The sequence below is a fragment of the Sycon ciliatum genome, chromosome 9 (assembly GCF_964019385.1).
Source record: "Sycon ciliatum chromosome 9, ocSycCili1.1, whole genome shotgun sequence".
Taxonomy (NCBI): Eukaryota; Metazoa; Porifera; class Calcarea; order Leucosolenida; family Sycettidae; genus Sycon; species Sycon ciliatum.
In genome coordinates, this window is record NC_088651.1 from 27256696 (window position 1) to 27282476 (window position 25781).

General features: G+C 43.2%; 2 protein-coding genes across 3 annotated transcripts in view; both read left to right on the forward strand.

Moving 5' to 3' along the window:
* Nucleotides 1-12637, forward strand: part of LOC135825200 (uncharacterized) — a 36817-nt gene extending 24180 nt beyond the window's left edge. For both annotated transcript variants that reach the window (XM_065337935.1, XM_065337934.1), the window contains exons 3-13: nt 2285-2425; nt 2907-3038; nt 3932-4054; nt 5082-5272; nt 5414-5488; nt 5807-5893; nt 6516-6602; nt 7251-7337; nt 8509-8583; nt 10023-10109; nt 11276-12637. In XM_065337935.1, the coding sequence (XP_065194007.1) occupies nt 2285-2425; nt 2907-3038; nt 3932-4054; nt 5082-5272; nt 5414-5488; nt 5807-5893; nt 6516-6602; nt 7251-7337; nt 8509-8583; nt 10023-10109; nt 11276-11707 (1517 nt within the window). In that variant the 3' untranslated portion in view covers nt 11708-12637. The remainder of the gene's footprint in view (nt 1-2284; nt 2426-2906; nt 3039-3931; nt 4055-5081; nt 5273-5413; nt 5489-5806; nt 5894-6515; nt 6603-7250; nt 7338-8508; nt 8584-10022; nt 10110-11275) is intronic.
* A 2124-nt stretch (nt 12638-14761) lies between these two features.
* Nucleotides 14762-25781, forward strand: part of LOC135824396 (uncharacterized) — a 49895-nt gene continuing 38875 nt past the window's right edge. The window contains exons 1-2 of the mRNA XM_065337130.1: nt 14762-15059; nt 18315-18533. Of these exons, the coding sequence (XP_065193202.1) occupies nt 14921-15059; nt 18315-18533 (358 nt within the window). The 5' untranslated portion in view covers nt 14762-14920. The remainder of the gene's footprint in view (nt 15060-18314; nt 18534-25781) is intronic.

Below are 25781 nucleotides of genomic sequence, written 5' to 3' on the forward strand. Positions count from 1 at the left end.
GCCGTTATTGAACTCAGTTGCAATCCAGTCTCTTCTTCGTACCCGGCTTTCTTCATGAATTCTGTCGTGAGTGTGGTGCCTTGTCTTGGCCTCGAACCACAGCTCCAACAATCTACGCAGCAGTCTAGAGGCACAGCGGCAGAAATCCATGGTCGGACAAAATCCGAATCAAACTGAATACAGTGTAGTTGGGGTAGACAGACTCACGGTCAAAACCAAAGGCACAGGGATAGCACGGTTCCACGGACACAAGAAAGAACATCAATATCAGTTCATCATGTCAACTAGCTAAATGGTGTGCTCCGGAGCTCCAAGCGCACTCAAATTATTTTTTGAATTTCGGCTTTCAGCCGCTTGTACAAGCTGTGGCTGAAACAAGCCGGAAAAAAACGGCTGAGAGTCAGCCACGGCTGAAAGTCGCTTGTAGGACATTTTTCAGCCATTTCCATGGTAATAGTGACGTAAACAAGCGCTTGTTTCGGCTGAACGGCTGAATCGAGCTCGGTGTGACCGCGGCCTTACTGGTGGTTAAAGCCCATTCATGCTGGAGTGACGTTAGTAGGTCAGCTGTGCCGATTGATTTCCGAAAGCCAAACTGGTTGGCAGACAGGAGGGCATTGCTGTTGAGATGGTTGATGAGCTGCTGGTTAACTATTCTTTCCATCACCTTGGATACTACACAGAGCAAGGAGACTGGTCGATAATTACGGACATCGCTCTTGGCCTTGCGCTTGTGGATGGGAACCACATTGGCTACCTTCCAGGCTGTAGGCTGGTAACCATGGGAGAGACAAGACGAGAACAGCTGCGACAACGGCTTTGAGAGCTCAGACGCACACTCCTTTAGAACGCGGCAGGAAATGGAGTCTGGCCCGGACGCTTTGGATACTTCAAGACACCGGAGCTGCTTGAGCACTGCTGATTCCCGGAAACGGATTTGACTCAGGATGGCGTCAGTGCGTGGTGGGAAAGGCGGGAGTGTGTCTTCAGTGAGATCATTTGGGATGCTGCACTTCTCTGCGAAGAATGATGCGAAACAGTCAGCCTTGGAGGAGGCCGTGGTACATTGCTGACCATCGGCCCCCTTTAGGACAGGAATATCAGATGTGCGGGATAGACCTCCTGCACGCTTCATGTTTGACCACCATGCTTTGTCACGTAGGTTTCCATTCGACAGCTTGTTCCGCAATGAAGATACATGAGCCTGCTGCGCTGCATGGAGCACAGTGGCAACTCTCAGGCTGGTTGCAGTGTAGGTATCAGACAATTGCAGATCAGTTGGGTGTGCACGGGTGTGTCGCCAAGCACGGTTTCTTGCAGACACAGCTGTACTACATTCAGGAGTCCATCAAACAGGGTTACACGTTCTGACTGACAGATGCTTCGATGGGATGAAGCGAGTATGTGCCAAGAGCTAATCATGTAACATACCAACAAGCTATGCCAGACATTTCTCGCTCCGCATATACTGGAATACACAGAGACATAGACAGCAATAGCGACAACACACACAGTGAAGGGTAGTTGGCCGCAGCCAGATGTGAACCGGATAACGAGGGAGGTATGGGAGCAAGGACTGAGAACAGAGTGTCTCAGATAGAATAGGCGTGCCAGTGGATAGCAGAAATAGGCCATGATGCAGAACCAATTGGGACCGTCAGATTAATTTTCCTGGACCGAGCCAGCCGGGAAAAAACCCTCGCGCCTACGGACGCAGTTGTGAGGGAAAAAACCGGGTGTATATCCCCAATGGCGATTAGGCACCATGTAGGCATGGCAAGCACATCACTGCAAACAGTGTTAAAAGCAATGATAATATGCACCGAAATGAAGGGTGGGAGGGCAGGGCCACTGGTGAGACTCAAAACTGACCGATAAAGTCAGGAAAAGAAGCGACAATAAAGAACACACCCGATGCCATATTTGCAAATGAAAATATTTCGCGAGAAATACAACATGACAGGAGCTAAATGAGGGTGCTACTGTACGGGCGGAAGCGCTTGCTGCTGAAATTTCCAGAGGATTATCACGATCACAAATGCATGAGTTAAGTCACAATATGGAAAAACACTTCTGATTGGAGAATATAATTAAGACTCCGATAATGACTGAAGACATCAGAACGAATGCATATGACATTTTCAGGATAGCACAATGAAAAGCAGGGGAAATACACTGCCTTCTTCCAGGTTCAGTATTGCTGTTTCATCAATTTGGAATTGCCGCAGAGTTTGCTAATTTTCTTTCCTTACATCTGCTCTGCCTTCACTCAAATTGTATCCAGATCGAACGCCAGAGTGCCCCACAGCTGACTTAACAAGGCGTCTACCTTGCTCAGTCTCTGGAGAATGTGTGTTCAACACTACACAGCAATCTGCTGTTTGTGTTTGTCCAGCTGGACTGACTGGAAGGAGGTGTGATGCAGGTGAGTGTCATGCAGGATCATTGAAAAAGAGGCGAAAACCCTTTGTAAATGGCTTCGCTTCATTATGTACAACAAAAGCAACACAAAATTTAATGTAAACATGGATGAAAGCAAAGTGAGCGCACTCATACCACGAGAACAATTAAACAATAGTGTTTTTAAACGATTTGAACGTCGTTTTCATGTGAGAATCATCAGAGATCGTCATCACATTAAGAGTTGGACTACAAAGGAAAGATATTATGAATGAAAGGCTGTTGGTGTGTTTTCATTTCATAAGTGACCAAAAACAGCAGACGTTTGGTGAATTTCAATGGAACTCAGCGTTGAACAGAAAATAAGTAGCCTTTTCCATTGCCAACTTGTGTCTTCTGACATTTCGCAAGTAATTAGCACCTCAGCTCGTCAGTAAGCAATATGAACTCACCTTGTGTGAAAATCTTTCTATTTGTCTGTTTGTCCCTACTGCGTGTACGTGCAGACATAGATGAGTGTAGTCGACCAGACTTGAACAACTGTGACCAACCAGCTGTAGCCTTTTGCATCAACAGTTATGGATCATTTGGGTGTGAGTGCAACACGGGGTTCAAAGGCGATGGACGCTTGTGTAATGGTGAGTTGCCGGGAAGCATGTCTAACTGATCGAAGCCAAATTCAGTATAACAACCACTCACTGGGGAAATCCGGCAATGAGGCCAAGTAAAGGCACATCGCGGGACGTGTTATGGCTAAAATTGGAGGCAGCCTCATTCATACTTGTCCTGACAACATTGAAGCAAACTTCGTATTTCCTACTGCGTTATGGAATGTCATACCCTGCTGTCCCGTTGAATCCCATTCAACTGCTCCAGTTTTCCTCTATGATAATTGAGCATTGTCTACTGTAACAAAAGCCTTTGGAAGCAAGACTGTTGTCGGGCTCCGCTATAATCTGACATACATAGGGATAGTTTTTTGTCCAAAATATTATTGTCATTATTATAATTATGTAGAGAGAAAGAGAGAGAGCAAATGAAGCTAAACTTGTGTTAGTTAGTTCAGAAAGTGGTGGACATCACGCAACTGCATTGTAAATAAAAGGGGGTTTGTCAGCTGACAACCGCTCATGATTTTTCGACATCATTAATAAAAGAATGTTCATCTAGAGAGTGAGTAGCAACTAAATAGAGCGGTTGTCAGTTGACAAACCTCTTTTATTTGTGTTAGTTAGCTGCATTGATTGCGATGTGGCTAGTGCCAGTGAAACAGTACATTGTGTGAGTAATTCAAAATATTTCTGCGTTCAGTTGAAGTGTAGCAGCAGTATGATGGGTCCACAGCTTCGCTTATGATTATGCTTTTGCTTATTCGTCCGAATATGATTTCAATTTAGCTCCTACTGCCGAAACTGAACAGTGGCTAGTAATAGCAGTTTTTACGACCACATGCTTTCTCCCAGCATGGTCATGTGTATATTTCACTGGTTGAATACCCGAACTTTTCCCTTCATTCACATTCTCTGTCCAGATCTAGATGAATGTACAGCTGGTGTACATGAGTGTAATGAACATGCAATGTGTAATAACACTGTAGGATCATACTCTTGTTACTGTCAATCTGGATACAAGGGAGATGGTACTAACTGCCAAGGTAAGTGTCACACTATTGATGGCATCGAATGCAGTGTAATTTCACAGGTCTAGGAAACCGCATACGTACAGTGTGTTTTTGAGTCGAGCAAGGACAGAAACACAGAAGTTCAATATTCATGAACAGACTACAGAGACACTCATGGATATTTGCGACAGGAAGCATCCACCAACAAACACCTACAGATTTCATTCTGTTCCTTTCTGAAGATCGTCAAACCCTTGAACTGCACTATCTGTGAGTAGACAAGTGCCAAATGGGCTTGAAGTAAATGTAACCGGGATTTCCTTTTGAGCATGGTCACTGACTTTTGAAAGGGGTTAAGGCACGTTCACTGTTGGCCCCATCTTCCCCGGGCGGCTGAGTTTTCAACGCACTAAACCTCCTTTCAAACTCTTCATCCACGTCATGGAACAAAATCGCAAATATTCGCGACAGGAAGCATCCACAAACAATCATCTTTATATTTCATTCTGTTCCTTTCTGAGGATCATCAAACCCTTGAGTTGCACTATCTGAGAGTAGAGATATGCCAAGTGGACTTAAAGGAAATGTAACCGGGATTTCCTTTTGAGCATAGTAACTGACTGAAAGGGTTGGGACACGTTCACTGTTGGTCTCGTTCTCCCAGGGCGACTGGGTTTTTAACGCACTTAACCTCCTTTCAAAAACTGCATTCATGTCACGGAACAAAATCGAACCCCATTTTCCATACATTGATGGACCTCCTAGATACAAGGCTCATTGGAAAGGTCTGAGTCGAGCAATGTGGTGGTTACCAGCTCCATAGACATAATATAATTACATGTATCACTTTGACTTTTAGATGCTTAAAGCTGAATTATCACTTTCAGTCGGACTAAACATTCTGTTTATTCCTACTGGGTACGCACACAGGGACACAGCAGTCCCACACACGCCTAAATGCAATGTGTTTCGTTCGGTAGCAGTGATGGATAATTACGGACGGACCCAAGATAACAGTTGATAGTCTTGGGGGATTTTGCTCTGCTTTCACCCGTTCTAGTTGATCTCTGCGGATCATCTGCAAACAGCGAGCTTTGCTACCAAATCGAAGCGGTTAAAACCTACAACAAGCAGCTGGAAGAGAAACTGGAAGAAAGGGATCTCCAAATCAATAAACTACTCTCCGACATGAAAGTACTGACAACCATATTTGTCCAGCAGAAGACGAAGGTGGATCAAATGGAAATTCAGGTGACAATCTCTTGTGGCTTTCTCGCTTGGTTTTTAAACATCTGATCACAATCAACAATTTTTCTGACACTATACAGCTATATGTAGCAGTACTGTTTTGGCTGCTTTCACACAGGATATTGGTTTGCGCTGTATTTACAGAACAAGGTTAAACTCCTCTCCATTAAGGAGGAGATGACGTCATTGAACTTATCTCAGCAAGCACAGGAGAAGAAGGTAAGGAAAACCGCTATCAAAAACACTGCTCCAAGAATTCCAATCCCACTGCCATATGCTACACAGCATTTATTGCAATTATAATATCCAGCGGTGATCAGAGGTGATCGTAATGACCAACCATAGAATGATCGAATATATTAAGTACAAAAATGCCTCAACATCCCGTAGTGTCTAAGCAAACGCGTATTTTGTTTTGGCTTCATTTGGACCATAGATGTTCAAAATACACATGTTAGGGTCTGCATATGTTTGGTTGTCAAATGGAAGCCCAGGAGAATGTGAGTTCCTTTGATTTTATTTCAATTCTTTCTACAGACCACACAAAATTTCAGGGCCATCCAGCAACATTCTGCTAAGCACTTTGAATCAATCAATACCACTTTGCAGGAAGAAGGGCAAAGGGTAAGCGTGCCAATGCAGTACTTCACTGGTATCATAATACAAGGCATCCAAGCCTGTGTGTGAATGTGACCTATCCGATTGAAATATCTCAAACGCCTTGTGAGATTCAGTCAGGCTGAAAAATTAATCGCAAACTCAGCTACTAAAAAAGTGATACGTGAGCATACATGTACAACGGAGTAGGAAGTCGTTGTTTGTTTGTAACCAGTAGGATTTCCAGTAAGGATTTGAACTCATGATATCATGACCAAGTCTCCATTGAACTCACATGACTTTTGTTGTAGAAGTCGAATCAGTTCTTAGTACTCGGCCTGATTTGATATCAGTCGAGTTTTGGGAAGATCCCAGACCTATGTCATCCGTGAGACAATAGGATTTTGAGAATAGTGTAACTTGTGACGTCTCGGAAGAGCAGCCACAGGACCCGCTGTCTGCATTGACGTTAAAGAGTACTTTTCTCCCAGAGCTACAGCTAATGGAAGTGATCCGAATCGGTAGCTAGGCAATGAACACTTTGGCATGCTCAGACAACCTGAGTGAGTGTGTAGTCAAGCTAGCTCTGGGCAAGCAAATTCCTGGTATATTTGAGTCTAATTCGTTTTACTTGAACTCCTTCTCACAGACAAAGCAACACCTCAGGAACATGCAGCTACATTCTGCTCAACAGTTTGCTGCAATCAATGCCACTTTCACGGAGGAAGGACAGAAGGTAGGAAAGGAATGCAGTGTTTCTATACGCAAGGTGCATGCCGTACGGCATGCGTGGGATTCTGTTATTGAGAGTAGATCAAGGGGCATATGTCACAGCTCCTTGTAGCAGGTGATACTCGAGTAGATCAGAACTGCAATAATGTGCTGGATGGAAATCTCAATCACTGCACCAGGGTATTCCATAAATCCAGGCCAAGAGATCATATTCAACCATGAGTCACAACAGAGTTGCCACAATCCTTCCAAGCAGAATTCAATGCTCAATTGGCCAAAAGGGCAACAACTCACCCTACTGCTTGCACAGATGGCAATACAAGACATTACCTAACGCCAAACAAAATTGAAATCACTCAGAGCACACGTTCTGTAGTTTAGTCCAGATATTCAGAGATACAGTCATGTACGTTCAAAATGACAGTCTGGCTCAAGTCATCAAACATCGACTTTTTCACATAATCTTTGGCCTTTCACATATTGCAGAATGACAGTGTCTATTATGCAACTTAAATCCTCGGACTGGAACATGCACATATTTATCTAGGTGTCTGTATTTCATGCCAGTATTAAAAATGAATGAGAATATTTGAAAAACATCGGAGAAAAGGGTTAGTGTCTATCTAATCATTATTCAAATCTTTTCCTACAGACGAAGCACCATCTCAAGTCAATGAAGCAACATTCTGTTGAGCAGATTGCATCATTAAATGCTACTCTGCAGGAGCAAAGAAAGAAGGTTAGTTAAGCATTCCGTTCATAATTATATGCTAGCAATAAGACTATTGCAAGTGCTGTCCCTGAAATGACTTACGAGGGCTTGGCGTATAAATGACTCAAATGACTAGTCTCAGAGGGACAGATTACAGTTGAGGGAGTCCAAAAAGGACAAATGACTAGGGAGAGGTTTGTTTGGAGGCTGTTGCAGTCCTGCCGCAGGTTTTAACGAGATGTAGAGTAGACATGATACCGGCATGTGATCAGATGATATGTCGGTACGTTACGTTTTACGCTACGGTGTCAGAAAAAGACTTTTATTTTCTCCCAAATTCATTTTGAAGGCAAGCCCTGTTTTCCCGAGTCAACTGGGGCAGACCATGCCCTTTGCAAGTGAATGGTGAGATAAGGGCTCTCCTTGGTGCTGCTTTGCCAGTTTTTCCCACAGTCGTAGCAAAGCCTATATTCGGTAAAACCACAATTTTTTCCACAACTTTATTTGTAATTGTATAATGTCTAGTGGTTGTTACTGCTGCGAGTAGTAGTTCCAACTTCGTTCCAGGGTTATTCAAAGTGAACGACAACCCGAACATGCTATGAATCAGGTTATAAAGAGTGAAACACAACTACAGAACCAATGAGAGCGCGCAACAGGAAACGAACTGGCAGTGGCAAGAAGTGAACAAACTGTACCTATATGTACATATAGGTGACAATATCAAAGAGGATAACAATAAGATTGTGACAGTTTGGCAGTTGTTGTGTAAACTGTTCCACTGGACGTCTCCACTGCCTACACACAGTCTGCATGGCTTGTGCTTTAAAACAGTTTCATGATGGGCTAAGGCCGGGAGAGATTGGTAGGCTGGCTCATCCACGTTCTCTTAGGTAAAAGTAACTGCTTATTACTTCAGAAGTTTTTATATTTTTTATTTTATTTTTATTGGAAAGTACTGGCTTAACTGTCTCCCAGCTGTACCTCACCTCTGTCTCTATTCCTGAGTTCAAGTAAACAAAAAAAGTACAATATCGTGTCCGTTCCCTAAATATAACTCACGATGGCCGTTAACACCCTCCTATACCTGGGTTTGACAGCAGTGAAAATGGCTACCGTATTTTCCGGGGTATACGCCGCACCGGGGTATGGTCTGTACGCCGGATTTTTAGAATATCTATTGTTCTTCTCATCGCAGAACACAATGCAATTTCTGTCAATTGAGGACGATATGACGTCACTTAATTCATCCCTTCAAGCTCAAGACAAGAAAGTGAGGAATATACTCGTGTTGTTGTTTTTTATTTCAAAAACACCGCCCAACCGGGGAAAGGGAAATCGCAAATTTTCAAACACAACTAGGGACCGGCGGATTCTGCTCGAAAGGTGGCAGATTCTGCTCGAAAAGCAGTGAAATTGGCAGAACCATACAAACCTTATGGCGGGCAATTCCTCGAATTCTGCTCCATTTTTTTATCCACATACCAAACATGCATAAAACTTACCAGAAAAAGTACCGAATTCTGCCAATTTTTCTGCCGGCAGAATCCGCCGGACCCTAAACACGACTGGACACATGCTGAACTATCCTGTTATCAGGAGAGGTGACTAGGCTGACAAATAACTGAATAATATTATATTAAGGTCAAGTAGGTGGAAAGGGGCGAGCTCTGGTGTGGAGAGCCAGCACTTTTCTTACATGAAAGACCTTGGCATTATTTTAGTTAAAACTCAAATAATGCAACTACTAGGGCCAGCGGATAATGCCGCATCATATCCCGCATTATAGTTCTGCCAGGCCAGGCGAGGTTCGGCCTCATTTTCTCTGTGCTGCGCTGATGAGTCCACAAAGTACGAAACAGTTCTGCCCGCAGTTTCAGTATTTCGCTCCTGCTCTTGAAGCAGTTGAGCACTCTCATGTGGGGTATTGCCTTTGGTGTTTGCATCATGCAGAGCTAACTGACTTGTCAGTTTGAACACTCTGGCAAGGTACGTACGGGCCTGGTTTATATCTAGCTTTGGAAAATTTATTTTTCATTGAAATCAGGTTCGGCCTCATTTCTCTCTGCTGCGCTGATGAGTCCACAAAGGACAGAACAGTTCTATCCGCAGAGTGAGTATTCAGCATTGCACATGAGTTTCAGCTCCGAGGCACTTACGGAATTATCGCGGTAATATAATTATAATTATAATGCTTTTGTTGGTTCAAAATATTTGAAAAGGCGGCTAGGTGACAACAGTTTATGGATTGCAAAAAGGGCTATCAAGCATAATGCTTAATAGTGGTTACCAACCGCCTTCAAACTAGGAAGGTTCAATGTTCTGCATAGACGAAAGATGGGAAGGAGAGCAAAACCAAAGTGAGTACGTGTGAAGTCCCATGGTAGCAAAGAATGTCGAATGTTGCTGGGCAATCACAAAAACAGTAAACGACTTTACAAAGTGGTCAAACTACAATTCGAAGGAGAAAAGCAGTACACCACCCCTCTTAGGTGCCCCAGAAATATCGAAGTCACATACGGAATAGAAGCTTTGCCGAAAACGACTTGTACGCAACCTAACGCCAGTATCCTATAGTAATCCTCGTGAAATACAATGATTGTAATGGAATAGTTGACTGTAAATCAAGTAAATACTTGCTTGAGTTAGATCATCAAATACTCGCCGATGGTTTAGTGTCTATCTGATCATTTTTTAAATATTTCCCAACAGACAACGCAACACTTCAAGTCAATGAAGCAACATTCTGTTGAGCAGATTGCATTAATCAATGCTACTCTGCAGGAGGAAAGACAGAAGGTTAGTTAAATTTTTGTCAGTACTCGCAATAAGACTATTGAACGTACTGTCCCTGATATGACTTACGAGGCATCGGTGTCTAATCGATTCAAGTGATTAGCCTCACAGGGAGAGATTAGAGTCGAAGAAGTCCGAAAATGGAAGAGCCCGAATTGGACTGTACTGACAGGGAGAGTTTTATTCAAAGGCTGTTGCAGGTCCGCAGCAGGTTTTTTAATGTGAGATGTAGAGTAGACATGATACCCGCATGTGATCGGATGATCTGTTGATATGTATAATTATGGTGTCAGCAAACAACTTAAAAACATTTTCTTACAAATTCATTTTGAAGGCATGCCCTGTTTTCCCTAGTCAACTGGTGCAGAGCATGCCCTTTGCAAGTGAATGTTGAAACGAGGGCTCTCCTTGGTGCTGCTTTGCGAGTTTTTTTCACAGTCGTAAGAAAGCCTATATTCGGTAAAACCACAATTTTTTCCACAGCTTTATTTGTAATTGTACAATGTCTAGTTGTTTTTACTGCTACGTGTAGTAGTTCCAACTTAGTTCCAGGATTGGTTCAAGTGAACGACAACCCAAACATGTCATGAATCAGGTTAGAGAAGAATGAACCACAACTACAGAAGCGATGAGAACGCGCAACAGGAAACGAACTGGCAGTAGCAAGATGTCAACAAACTGTACCTATATGTACATATATTATGTGACAATATCAAAGAGGATAACGATAAGATTGTGACAGTTTGGCAGTTGTTGTGTAAACTGTTCCACTGGACGTCTCCACTGCCTACACACAGTCTGCCTGGCTTGTGCTTAACAGTTTCATGATGGGCTAAGGCCGGGAGAGATTGGTAGTCTGGTCCATTGATACTCTCTTAGGTATAACTACTTATTACTTCAGAAGTGTTTTAGCTGTCTCCCAGCAGTACCTCACCTCTCTCTCTATTCCGGAGTTTAAGTAAACAAAAAGAGTATATTATCGTGTCCGTTTCCTAATGGAACTCACGACGGCCCAGTACACCCTATTCCTGGGTTTGACAGCAGTGAAAATGGCTACTCAACATCGTACTGGCTAATTAACAATCACTACCGCGTGCCACAAATTGGGTAAATTATGCTCATATCATGTGCATGTTTGTAATCTACTTCTACATGTATGTCATTTTCAGTGCGGTATTGTATCATGGAAGACATTTACAATGGAGACATCGAGTAGTGCTATAAACCCGTTCAGTGGAGTCGTGTTCAACAAGACTAGACCTGACACTGTTATCAGAGTGGTGTACACAACCTCTATTGGATTTCAGCATGGGAACAATGCAGCGCATTGTGTGAAGGTGTCAGTGCGTATCAACGGCAGAGACTGTTCAGACCCAGCCCCGATCAGAAGTGGAAGCTTTGGCTCAACAGCCCACTATCAGGCACATGCTGGTGTTGTGAGTGGTATTTGCAATATCAACACTTCAGGTCCGCTGTCCTTCTCTACACACATAGATGCACAATGCACTACAACCAACTCTTACCTGGGTTACTACTATGGTACAGGTACCATCACATCCACTCTGCATATCGAAGAACTTTGCAATAACCAACAGAACTAGGTGTTTGCATCCCCATGCCCTGACCGCTATCTTATCTCTCCCTCTTACCATCTTTGTATCAATCTAGAAGTTTGTACTTGTCTTTGGTAGTCACCCTGGAGCTGGAAACACGGCGTTAGAACACTCAACTTTTTAAAGGTGTACTGAAGAAGCTACTTTTACAGGCAGATATGAGCACACAAGTACAGAAAAGATCTATTACTTGTACTAGTACAGTATACTCTTTGTCTTTTCTTTTTAACACTCAACTTGTTTCCTGTTTCTTCTACAGCTTACTCCATCGTTTGAACTTTCTTTCTATCCATCCACTCTATCCTCCCCCACAGTTTAGGAGGCGCATGTGACGCCTGATCATGGGGTGGTGGCGTCCCACGGAAGCGGAAAGGTGGTTCTTGACCCGGGAGTTGTACGACTCCTTGTTCTTGACCTGCCCGGTACGTGAACCCGTCGAATTTTTTTGTATCCATCCACTCTATCCTATCCATTCTAACCAGCCTCCACTTGCCAAGTTGGATCTTTACTGAAACTTCTCCTGTTCATTCTATTATCTTTCCCGTACCAACACCGAACAGCACGAGTACATGTACTTGTATGCATTTTTGTATATATGTTCCTCTACGTCTCGACAATACCTGCAATCAGTTTCAAATGCATCTACATGTACATGTATGCTGCCAGTGTGAAATACCGTATTTCGTAATGAATACGATGAACTCTATGCCTTTCTATTTCGGCTATCATACAATTATTGTTCTGTAGTCACTGTAGAAACGTGTTTAGTCCTTCACTGCCCCATTTCAAATACATGTAGATCTCTTCCAAATATGCACCCATGCGGGCGTCATCAGCTGTTTTACGTTTCTCTGTCCTAATCTTCATGTAATTTTCAGTTTCCAGAAGAACTGTTTACAAAGTAAGATTCACAGTGGACTCGGATGGAGATCCAGCGATGCTTTACAGAAATTTAATGACCAAGGAACTGCAAGTTATGCTATAATGTCTACTAACACCACCAGTTACTTGACAATCAGCTCATGCGATAACATTGCACGACACTGACCGACGGTGCTGACCTTCTACAACTAACAATAGTGTTAGTGTCGTGCTATGTTATCGCATGAACTGATTGTCAAGTACATGTCCAGTAAAACCTGTCAAGGCGACCACTCGGATAAGGCCACCACCTGTCTCAGAAGACCACTTTAGCCAGAACCAAGGGATGCTATTTCCAGTCTAATGACCCTGGATAAGCAGACCACCTGGTAACAGAGACCAGAATTTGAAGGTCCCTTGAGTGGTCGTCTTAGACAGGTTTCCCTGTAACCAATACATGTACCGTCTGTTTCAAAAAGATTTACAATCAGGTTTGGGTCCTAAAAAGTATGAAGATAAGAGAAATTTGGACAACAAAGTACATGGAATGGCTTGTTAGGACACGGCAAATTTTTCTGTGAAGGTTTCGGAACAATTGGACCAGCCGTTAAGGAGTTAGAATTTCGGCCAGGTTTCCGGCCTTTCCCAATGGTTTCGACTTTGCCCAGGACGCCAGTAGCGATTTTTATCAAAAACCCGCGATTTACGTATGTCTGTTTGGCCTCGTGGTTATGCATGCTGTCTGCTAACCATGAAGTTGTAGGTTCAAACCCCAGCCTATCTTCAACTCATAACCTTTTTTCTATTATTTTGCTGTCTGTGGACTATGAAGTTGTGGGTTCAAACCCCAGCCTATCTTCAATTTTATTTCTTTTTCCATTGATTTTGTGGCACTATAAAAGCACAGAGGAGTATTGCATTGAGATCCGAGATGAGATCCGAGATGTCTTGTTGTGACGCACAATACTATCATAGATATAATAAGACCAAAGACCAAAGTACAGTAGAGTGTGACTCAATATAATCTGTCTGTCATAGCCACCCACCCACTATCTTGCTTCCTTGTGCACGAACACGAAACACACGCAAAGACACATACACACGTCTGTGCTCGGTTTCCATTTTTTTAAACTTGTTGGAAAGTTAATGGTATAAGAGCATGCATACATTGATACTACAACAATGAGACCTGGCAATAGTAATAAGTTAACAATAATGAAATTTGAAATTGCAATAATGAAATGGGGTTGTCATAAAGGTCAAAAGAAATCATCATATTGCAAGAAAAAAGTGTGGTAAGATGTATGCTGTTTTACGGTATATGCCACTGTCCACACTGATATCCTGTGTAATAAGGGATTGACAGTGAGTAGAGAGAGAGCGTTCTTCCAGAAGATAGCGGTAATTGGAATGTTGATTAGGAAAATGGCGGGAGTTCCTCACGCAAGGGACCTCGAGACCGCCGGTTGAACTGTGGTGAAAACCCATCACCACTTGGGATGAATACCTGTAAAATCACAAAAACTCAAGCACAGAACAGGAAATGCGCCATGTTTCCGGGAATCCTCGCTTCAACAGTGAACTGGAGTAGGCTGAGGAAGATTCTGTCCGAAGAGCACCACAACAGGGTTAGTATAATGTTCTGGGTGCCAAACATCACCAGGGCTGGAAACATCACCAGCGCTGCAAACATCATCAGGGCTGCAAACGTACAGAGACACTCAGTTTCCAGTGGTGCGACAATCACCACGTGACACCAGATAGCAGCGTGGGTCAGTGTCGATCCTTGGTAGGTAGAACGGAATAATATTGGTGTTGCTAAATTTGGTCTTGCTTGAATACATTTATAGTAACCACATGAGCATGGACATGTTGTAGACTCGTAGATGTACTTGGAGTAGCACACATCACCTAGCAACTGCAAGCATGCAAACACCACGGACATGCTCAACTGTGTACAGGCGTGAGTATACGTGATGTAGGACAAAGTTGCGTTGTCAGCCATGGACTGGTTTATTGTGTGCAAAACTGTCAGTGTCATGTTCTGGAACCAGACAGGTTGTCACTACTAGGGCGTGAGGTTACTCGCGATCGCCGTTCCAGCCACGGATTTGGAGCCGTCAAGGCCGCAATGTACATATTCAAGCTGTACTCCGCTCAACGTATGTACATGAGCGGCAGTGAGTTAGAATATTAGGTGCTAAAAACGTTGACTGGCCCACAATTCTTGTTTCTCAACCAATTCCTCTCCAGTTGATCATCAGGTGTTCTCGAGTCCGATAGCTAACCCAGTAGTCTGATAGTGATACTGCGAACTACCCTCTGGTGTCAGGTGTAGCTATGCGCAGCCTACAGCTAGGCAGTATCATGGCATACCTACTACTGTATCTGGCTCCATTGCTGCTGCTGCTGCTGGTGATGACGGTGAACTGTGGACAGGCTATGGCCACACCAACACCAGTGGTGCCGGATGATGGCGGTAAGAAGTTTGATAACAGTCAAACACCACGTACGTTGTAGACGACGTACATGTACATTGTTATCTTGTGTGTGTTGACGTTTATGGCAATCAGCGGTGTGATGTGCATGAAACTCAATTCAATTTTGTTATAACTGGCCAGAAACAATTTTAAAGGAGTAAATAAACATTCAGACTCGTCAGGGCAGCTTAAATCTGACTGCTCTATGAACTAATTGGTAAAAAAAAAAAAAAATATTATCGTATCCGTTCCCGAAGGGAACTCACGACGGCCGCTAACACCCGATAAACCCATTTTAACTAATTGGTAGATCAGTATTAACATACAATGGAGGCGGAAGCCGGTGTGGCTGTAAAGTCCAATTTCATTTCATTGATTATCATACAGCAGCATTCGGCATGCATCCAAGTGCTGCTGTGTGATGATGGCCAAGACTAACATGAAGTTACAGCTGCACAGCATTTTGTCTCCATTGTATTGTGTACATGTACAGGTACATACCTGCACCAGCACTGTAGCGTAAAACTCACTACCAGTACTGTATGGTCTCTGAGCCAAAGCATAAACTGATAACGTCATGCATCCCCTGCTGAATGCACTAGTGCACAGGGCTGGTCTGTTGACAGCTGTATGACAGGAACTTGTCAAAGCAGCCAGCGACTAAGTGCATGCAAGAAAGTAATGCATGTACAGTGTACATTGTAGATTGTACAAGACAACAGAGCATACCAGTTAGATCATCGTTGAAACGCTGCGTTTCATGTACATAGCAAGGCTAAGGTAAACCTCAGACAACTGAGTCAGTTCTCTGAGGTTTACCTTAGCCGTACCATACATGTAGGAATGAAACGCAGCTTTCCAACACTGATCTGGACTCTTGTCTATGTTCTCGTCTGCCTTTGTGGTATTGCGCTATCCTTGTGCTGCTGAGCACTCTAGGAATTTTGGGAATTCTCGCTTTTGTATATTGCAAATGCATACAGATCCACCACTAGTTCACGTGGATATCGTTTCACCTTTCGCAAAAATTGACAATAAGCCTTTGGGAAAAAATGGATGCAAAAAGAAGGGTTTGAATTGAAAAGTTATCATTAATTTCGTCCTATTCAGAAGCGAGTGCGTGGTGAAGGTGTTTGGAGTTGTTTAATTTCCCGAAAATGAAAGATGTAACCAGGCAACAGGCGTAATCTTCGCGAAAATTCCCCAATTATCATCAAAAGTACATAATTTGTACAAGTAATGGTACTCAGATTGTGAGCCAAGTAAAGAGCAATCCAACGTGCTTTTGTTCTATTATTATATATTATTATTTATTCTTCTTTTACTAGGCTATTCCCTACAGGCGTCAGCGCCTTTTTACAGGGAACCCTAGGTATAATTTGATGGATGAGCGAAATTCAGCTGGTGAACTAGACATGCGGCAAGCCGGTGGAAGTGTATTCCACCTGGCAGCGCCCAAATAAGAAATTGCACTAAAGCCATATCGGGTGTTAGCGGGGGGCAGAAATAGAGCAGCAGAGACTTGGCCACGGGTGGTGGCTGCAGTGCGAGCACTATGGGCGCGCAAGGTAAAGCGGTCTCGCAGAAGAGGACTAGCAAGTCCATTCAGGCAGCGGTAAACAAATACATAGGTTTTGAAGTTGCGGCGTTTCTCAAGGGCGTACAAGTTAGTATGACTGTATAGAAGAGTGGTGGGAGTCATTCTATCCAACGAAAATATTCTCTTTAATGCTACGCGGCTAGCAGTAAGAAGCTTGTCATAATGGGGTTTGTGATAAGCAATGAATATATGCAGTGCTGCCAAACTCAAATGTGGACTGAATGATCGAAAAAGTCGTTTGCCAAAAATGCTTCTAGATTATGCACGTCTGACTGTTCAGAATCTGTTTTAGCTGGTGGACTCGAGAGAATACCTTGTATCCACATTTTTCTAAAGTGCATAAATATTGATCAAAACATGTAAAATTTGAAATTATTATTGCCATTTTGACGAGCTGACTAGAGGTGTGCGGATAATGCTCGAAAAGGTGGCAGATTCTGCTCGAAAAGCAGTGAAATTGGCAGAACCATACAAACCGTATGGCGGGAAATTCCTCGAATTCTGCTCCATTTCTTTATCCATATACCAGACATGCATGAAACGTACCAGAAAAAGTACCGAATTCTGCCAATTTTTCGGCCGGCATTATCCGCATATGCCTAGAGCTGACATTATGAATTTGCCAAGCCAAATGGGAAGAAGATATTTCTCACCTGGGATTGTAAACATGGTAATAATACATAACAATGCTGGATGCACAGTTGACGACTTTCACTTTGAAAAACAGTTCTCACTGTCCGGGCTGGAGAACCTTAACGCTGTAGTCAGCATAGTCGGATACAACTACCAGGTATGGGTTTCATGAAGACAGAACATCATCTTGATGATAACAAATTAATTAAGTAAAGGTAAATAAATTATCATCGTGTCCATTCCTGAATGGAACTCACGATGGCCCCAAGCACCCGAACAATCCAGCGGCAGGTGCAGCACCTGGCGTTAGAGGTGAGGGGAGAAGTCTGACAGGCACTGGAACAGGAGTTATATTGATGATAGCTCACTCAATCTACATAGATACAATAGTTTTATAAGAGCTAAGAGAGTATGAATGCCTCAGACATCACAACGCAACATGAGGGAAACATATTAGCGCACGAAGAGACAAAGTTGTAGATCGGATGAAGCCTTTCGTACCATTACTTCTGAAATCAATACAGTATACTTGGCTTTAATGTGTTTGTGTCCGGAATCTTGGTGATAGCTCACCATTAAACTCCAAGTAGGACTGACATTCCTGTCTTAGATGGTTCAATCTTGGTGATATCCTAGCAATGCACGGATACTAGTACTTGGCAAAAATCTTTTGTAAAGTCTTGACCTTTGATCCGCTACTCCCGTTTCTTTCTCTCCTCTCTCCTTTCATTGAAGCCATTTTGCCTAAACTAATCTGTAGACGCGGCATACCGGTATTGCACCCGGATATGCCTATACTTGAAGTATTGATTATACTACCGTAGTCTCGTAGAAGGATGAGAGATGACTGCACACCATTTTTGGATTAGAGAAAACTCCACGCTTAGCCCTAGAGTGTGAAGACATAGCCGTGACGTCACAATGCACTAATTCTTGATTGTGGCTGTGCCCACCTACATGTAATTTGCAAATTTCTGATCTTCAATTTCGATTTTCCAATATTTTGTCGCTCTGTCAATAGATACACCAGCTACGATGGTCACTGAAGACACCAGCTGCATGACGGAATGGCTACTGATTGCCAACTCCAGTCGTGCAAGAGCTGTCACCATTCCCAACACACCAGCTGCCATTCAAGCAATGTTAGATGAGAAGGTTGTCAAGCACCAAGAGCAATTCTTCTTAAGTCTCCTCTTGGGATACGCTCCGCAGCTTGCAGCAGACCTCAAACACTGCATCCGTAAGTAGACCTTGTTATTTCTGCACGATCTTAGGTTTCTCCCGTCAGTGGAGAAAGTCTGCTGTCGCTGTCCTCCCCAGAAAATGTGGTATGATTTGTTTCATTAGAGAGGCTGCGCACAACGAAATTTCGTAGCGCCGTAACGAAAAAAGCTAACGAATATTCGTCGCGTTTGGACGCATTTTCGCAGCACCGTTGTGCGCAACCTCTCCAGTTTGCCCTGCATATTTTCCTAGAAATTGATTCTGCTCGAATCAAGACTTTTTCTAATGATTGCCGAGGTTGACCGTAACGTGACACGCAGTGTTAGATGTGGTGGAGCCAGGGTTTCGGATCATACCCATGTGGTTTCCAGTTCTGGGAAGATTGAAATAAAGAGCTGAGATGCAACTCGCAACATGGGTACTAATTGCATCAATTTTCAGATGATCTCCAACAAAGGGACGTAGTTTATGTGGGGTTTGCTTTTTACTTTAAAAAATGTCATGGTTCGCGTGAGACTCGGCTGGAAGCTGATGGCTGATAGCTGATAGCTTTTAAACTTGTGAGTCCATAATTGGTTACCAGTGTTTAAGTCGCTTTAGCTTCATTAGGAATATGAAGCAGCCCATAATTATACCTTTTGAGCATACTTATTTTAAAACCTCAACTAGCGTTTGCCGGCATTGCGACTTAAGTTCCCCGCATGCTGGCCTCAATATTAGTTTACATATATTTTCCCGGCGTTCACTAGCAGCAATGCTCGACTACACACAAAATGATCCAAGTAGGAGGTTTTTTCTTGAGTTCAGCTGCTAAGAAACCAACATCACATCAAGCAAAAATGTTTCTGTATCATTTGCCATGCAACACGTGTTAACTGATCCACCATCCAGCTAAGCCAGACCTTTAACAACCATGACTGTATCCATAGGAACCAGGCACATGTACAAAGGGATTGTGAGAGTAACCGCTTGCTGCTAGAAAATGTTTTACTAGGGGTGAAAGTTTGCCCTGAGATCCTGATTTCGAGTACTTTAATTGTTTTCGATAACTGAATATTCGAGTATTCTTCATCTCCCAAATTGCATTCCAAGGGCCTTAAACATCATAATGATACAACCCTGATTGAACCGATTAGCAGTCTTTTTCTCTCGCAAATCGATTGTTGGGTCATTTGGGCTCTCTCTACTCGTGTACAAATGTTCACCACACAGTCTGCACATCAATATTTACTGATTGCTGCTCTGAACCTGCACATTTCTGCTGTCAATGCAGGCACCATGTATGAACAAGTACTCTGATTTATTCTGAGTACGATTATGTTTGAAAAAACCGAGCGAGTACTCGAGTATTCGGTACTATTGTTTCACCCCTAATTTTCACACTCCCAAGATTGCATGTCGATGAGTTATGTTGTAATGGGGAAAGCCACATCTTAGTAGAGGATATTCCATCCGCGGACAGCATGCTGTTGCCATAGTTACTCAATCTGCGGACAGAATGCTGTTTCGTACTTTGTGAACTCATCAGCGCAGCACAGAGAAAATGAGGCCTAACCTGATAGCAATGAAAATAACATTTCCAAATCCAGATTTTAATCAGGCCCGACCGTACCTTGCCAGAGTGCTCAAACTGACAAGTCAGTAAGCTCTGCATAATGCAAACAGCAAGGCACTACCCACATGAGATTGCTCAACTACTACAAGAGAAGGAGCGAATTATTAGAGGATATATTATTATGACTGAAGACATCAGAACTAATTCATGGAACATTTTCAGGATATCACAATGAAAACCAGCCCCGGAACCAGGGGAACATTGTGACTTCGCCCAGGTACAGTATTTCAGTTCAATCAATTTGGAATTGGCCAACAATTTGCTTTTTTTCCTTTCCTGACGTCTTTGCTGCCCTCGTTCAAATTGTATCCAGGTCGACGACCGTCGTGCCCCACAGCTGATTTAACAAGGCGTCTACCTTGCTCAATTGACGGAGAATGTGTGTATAACACTACACGACAATCAGCAGTTTGTGTTTGTCCGGCAGGACTGACTGGAAGGAGGTGTGATTCAGGTAAGTGTCATGCAGGATTACGTTCATATACACAGCAACACACAAACAAATTCCATCTTTGCATCAGAACAACATCTCTGCATTGGAGACTACTAGCAACCATCAATTATTATACAAAATTATGAAGTAATCAATAAGCCTTTGAAACTTTTGAATAACAGATTTGAGTGATCATTTTGTTTGTTTGTTCACAAGTCAGTTAGTACAGCTGGAGATGGGCGAATAACCATAAAACTCATAGGAGCAGCAAATATATATTATAGCCTTGCTCCATTGCTATCTTGTGTCATCTGCCCTTTGTCCTTGCTGGATCGAGGACGTTTTGCAAGTAATTATTAACTCAGCTTGTGTGTAAATCTTTCTATTTGTATTTGTGCATACTCCATGTACGTGCAGACATAGATGAGTGTAGTCAACCAGACTTGAACAACTGTGATCAACCGGCCGTGGCAACTTGCTATAATGTTCATGGCGCATTTGTTTGTCAGTGTAAACCAGGATTCAAAGGCGACGGACGAGTCTGTAATGGTGAGTTAGCTCAGAGCATGTTCAAGTATATGTTATCGAAGTCAAATTCAGTATAACAACCACTCACGGGGCACATCCGGCAATGAGGCCAAGGAAAGGCACATCGCGGGGCGTGTTATGACTAAAATTGGAGCCAGCCTCATTCATACTTGTCCTGGCAACATTGAAGCAAACTTCGTATTTCCTACTGCGTCATGGAATGTCATACCCTGCAGTCCCGTTGAATCCCATTCAACTGCTCCAGTTTTCCTCTATGATAACTGAGCATTGTCTACTGTAACAAAAGCCTTTGAAAGCAAGACTGTTGTCGGGCTCCGCAATAAACTGGGATACATACGGAGAGTTTTTGGTCCAAAATATTATTGTCGTTATTATTATTATTATATAGAGAGAAAGAGATAGAGAGAGCAAATGAAGCTAAACATTTGGAGAAACTTGTGTTAGTTAGTTCAGAAAGTGGTGGACATCACGCTACTGCATTGGAAATAAAAGGGGGTTTTCAACTGAAAACCGCTCAATTTAGTTGCTATTCACTCTTCAGATGAAAATTCTTTTCTTAATGATGTCGAAAAATTATTAATGGCGGTTGTCAGTTTGTGCTAGTTTGCTGTAGTAATTGCAATGTGGCTAGTACCAGTGAAACAGTACATTGTGTGAGTAATTCAAAATATTTCTGCGTTCAGTTGAAGTGTAGCAGCAGTATGATGGGTCTGATAGGAAATTCAGCAAGTGCAGAGCGGTCAGAGACCCAGTGAAGGTGGAGGCGGTGAGAAGAAGAAGAATACATCGGCAATTAAATTGCACTTGTTGTCTAACCCCGTGTGTCGTGAAAGTTATGATGATTCTTGGTTCAGTGTTGTTCGTTCTGCAAGTAGTTTCAAGCAGTTGAAATTCTAGAAGCAGTCTACATTCGTATTCGTGATCCAAATCTTTGTAAACAAAAAGAAAATGTCACCGCACTTACGCTATTCCAGTAAATTCGTACTCACACACACTTGCACATGCATGTCCATTGTCACACTGGACTTGGTGAATTTCCTATCATTTCTCACCTCACCTATAGTTTTTATTACCTTGCAAATTGTTCCTAGGTTTGTGCTATTTTTCTTACTATGCCTGTATCCTCGCTGTTTCACTCCAAGTGTATAAATCCTATTGTAGTTTCATCATTCTCTTTAGTCACGAATTCCATTGATAATTGTGACAAGAAAACGTTCTGTAATATATTATTCGTCCCCATGGTTGTGATATGAGTGGGCATTTAGTTATATTCATTGCATTATTAAGATTATTTACGGAGTTGTTGTTGCTGTTCATTTTGCTACTCTTTCTTTTTCCCTCCCCTTATTGTTATTTATCGCCGTGGTTGGCAATCACCCACTCTCTTAACATTGGCCGGTGTTTCCACCGAGTCTTGAGATGTTGTAATAAATCAATAAATAAATAAATTATTGTCTCCACGTCGCCTTTTTCTTATTCGTCCGAATAGGATTTAAATGTATCTCCTGCTGCCGAAACTGAACGGTGGCTAATAATAGCAGTTTTTACGACCACATGCTTTCTCCCAGCATGGTCATGTGTATATTGCACTGGTTGAATACCCGGACTTTTCCCTTCATTCACTTTCTCTGTCCAGATCTAGATGAATGTACAGCTGGTGTTCATGAGTGTAATGAACATGCAATGTGTAATAACACTGTTGGATCATACTCTTGTTACTGTCAATCTGGGTACAAGGGAGATGGTACTAACTGCCAAGGTAAGTGTCTCACTATAGATGGTGTTGAATGCAGTATAGGGTGACACGTCTAGGAAACCGCAGGCGTACAGTGTGTTTTGGAGTCGAAAATGGACTGAAACGCAGAAGACAGTTCAATATTCATGAATAGACTACAGAGATACTAAGGATATTGGCCCAGGCGACGGGCTCCCCATCCTGAAACACCGACGACTGGTTGCTCCGCTTTCGATCACCTTCCACCTGTCCTACCTTCTAACAACAAACCCCCTGAAACCTATCCTCCCACCTCCAGCAAACCCTCGCCCAGTGGGTGGTCGATCCACTAGGTTAGCCACGGAGACTGCCCGCTGCCACCCGCTCCAGCTCAAGTCACCGTTGCCCATGCGCACTCGTAGCAGCCTCCAGGGTTTCTACCCAGACTGCAATATCCCCTTGTGGAACAGCCCACCAACAACCACTCTACCAGCACGGCCACAACCCAGACAGCTTCATTCCTTCAAGGAAAGTGCAACAAGTATCTGCTGCACCCGAACTGGCAAACAGCCACCGACGCCCTATGAAATGGTTTAGGCCAGCGCCTCACTACCACCCTCCCTCCTTCCTTACCACAATGTGATGTTATCTTTCACTCTGCCTCTCTCACTACTATCTAACCATTGTCCTCGTTCCTCACTATTATTCATTTCCCCTCCTCCTCCCCTCCCCCTGGTTTTATAGTGAACTTTCGTTCAATAAGAAAAACATAGTCATGAGTATTCGCGACAGGAAGCATCTACCATCAATCATCTTCAGATTTCATTCTGTTCCCCTCTGAGCATCGTCAAATCCTTGAACTGTACTATATGTGAGTAGACATGTGCCTAATGTGCTTGAAGGAAATGTAACCGAGATTTCCGAGGTAACTGCTGAAAGGCTGCGACACGTTTCCCCAGGGCGGCTGGGTTTTCAACGCACTAAACCTCCTTTAAAACTCTGCAATCACCTCATGGAACAGATTTCGAACCCCATGTTCCATACCTACAAGATGGACCTCCTAGATATAAGGCTCATTGGAAATGTCTGACCTCAGCAATGTGGTCGTTTCCAGCTCCATAGACATGCCAATATCACTTTTAGATGCTTTTAAAGCTGCATGCCGTATCCCTTTCAATCGGACTAAAAATTCAGTTGATTCCTAATGGTACGCGCAAAAGGACACAGCAGTCCCACACACGCCTAAATGCAATGTGTTTCGTTTGGTAGCAGTGATGGATAATTACGGACGGACCCGAGATAACAGTTGATATTCTTGGTGGATTTTGCTCTGCTTTTACCTGTTCTAGTTGATGTGTGCGGATCATCTGCAAACAGCGAGCTTTGCTACCAAATCGAAGCGGTTAAAACCTACAACAAGCAGCTGGAAGAGAAACTGAAGCAAGGGATCTCCAAATCAATAAACTACTCTCCGACATGAAAGTACTGACAACCATATTTGTCCAGCAGAAGACGAAGGTGGATCAAATGGAAATTCAGGTGAAAATCTCTTGTGGCTTTCTCGTTTGGTTTTTTGAAAACATCTGATCGCAATCAACAATTTTTCTGACACTCTACAGCTATATGTAGCAGTACTGTTTTGGCTGCTTTCACACAGGATATTGGTTTGTGCTGTATTTGCAGAACAAGGTTAAACTACTATCCATTAAGGAGGCAATGACGTCATTGAACTTATCTCAGCATGCACAGGAGAAGAAGGTAAGGAAAACTGCTATCAAAAACACTGCTCCAAGAATTCCAATCCAAGTGGCTCTATGCAACGCAGCAATATTATTGCAGATGTATTATTGAGCGGCGATCATAGGTGATCATAATGACCAACCATAGAATGATCGAATATAAAGTACAAAAATGCCTCAACTTCCCGTAGTGTCTAAGCAAACGCATATTTGTTTTGGCTTCATTTGGACCATAGATGTTCAAAACAGACATTTTAAGGTCTGCATATGTTTGGTTATGAAATGCAGGCCCATGGGAAAGTGAGTTCATTTGATCTTAATTCAATTCTGTCTACAGACCAAACAGCACTTCAGGGAAATCCAGCAACATTCTACTCAGCAGTTTGAATCAATCAACGCCACTCTGCAGGAAGAAGGGCAAAGGGTAAGCGCACCAAAATGAAGTATTTCACTGGTATCATAATGTAACCGTTCAGCACGCACAGAAGGAAAGTGTTGTTGGATTCGACATTTTTCCTAGCACATTTGCAAGGATTGACCACCATAGCTTACAGAATATGTACTGCTAGAAAGAGTGTGCAGGCAGTAATACTATGATAATAGAACATCAACGCAGTTCATAAATATGGTGGTAAAGACACACCTGGCAATACGGCGGTAAACACACGCCTGCCCACACACGCTCTGTAGGCTGCAAAGTTCTGGCACAGAGCTCTCCTTCTCACCACCACCACCATCAGTTCGCGCCTGGCGCCTGGTCGATGCATGGCTGGTGGTATCCGCCATAGCAGGCTGGTACATCAAGTAGCGCATGGCACATAGATGATGACACAGCAACGACATAGCTCGATTGCGACGTACGTTTCGTCCACGCTGGACTCATCAGGCAATCTTCTTCTTGGATGTCTTCATACGGAGCTTGACTCGGGAGAATGAAGTTGAAGACACCACTGCAGCTGTACTTATGGTTGATAAATATGGTGGTAAAGACACACCTGGCAATATGGCGGTAAAGAAAAAGATTGCCTGATGAGTCCAGTGGGGACGAAACGTACGTCGCAATCGAGCTATGTCGTTGCTGTGTCATCATCTATGTGCCATGCGCTACTTGATGTACCAGCCTGCTATGCCGGATACCGCCAGCCATGCATCGACCAGGCGCCAGGCGCGAACTGATGGTGGTGGTGGTGAGAAGGAGAGCTCTGTGCCAGAAC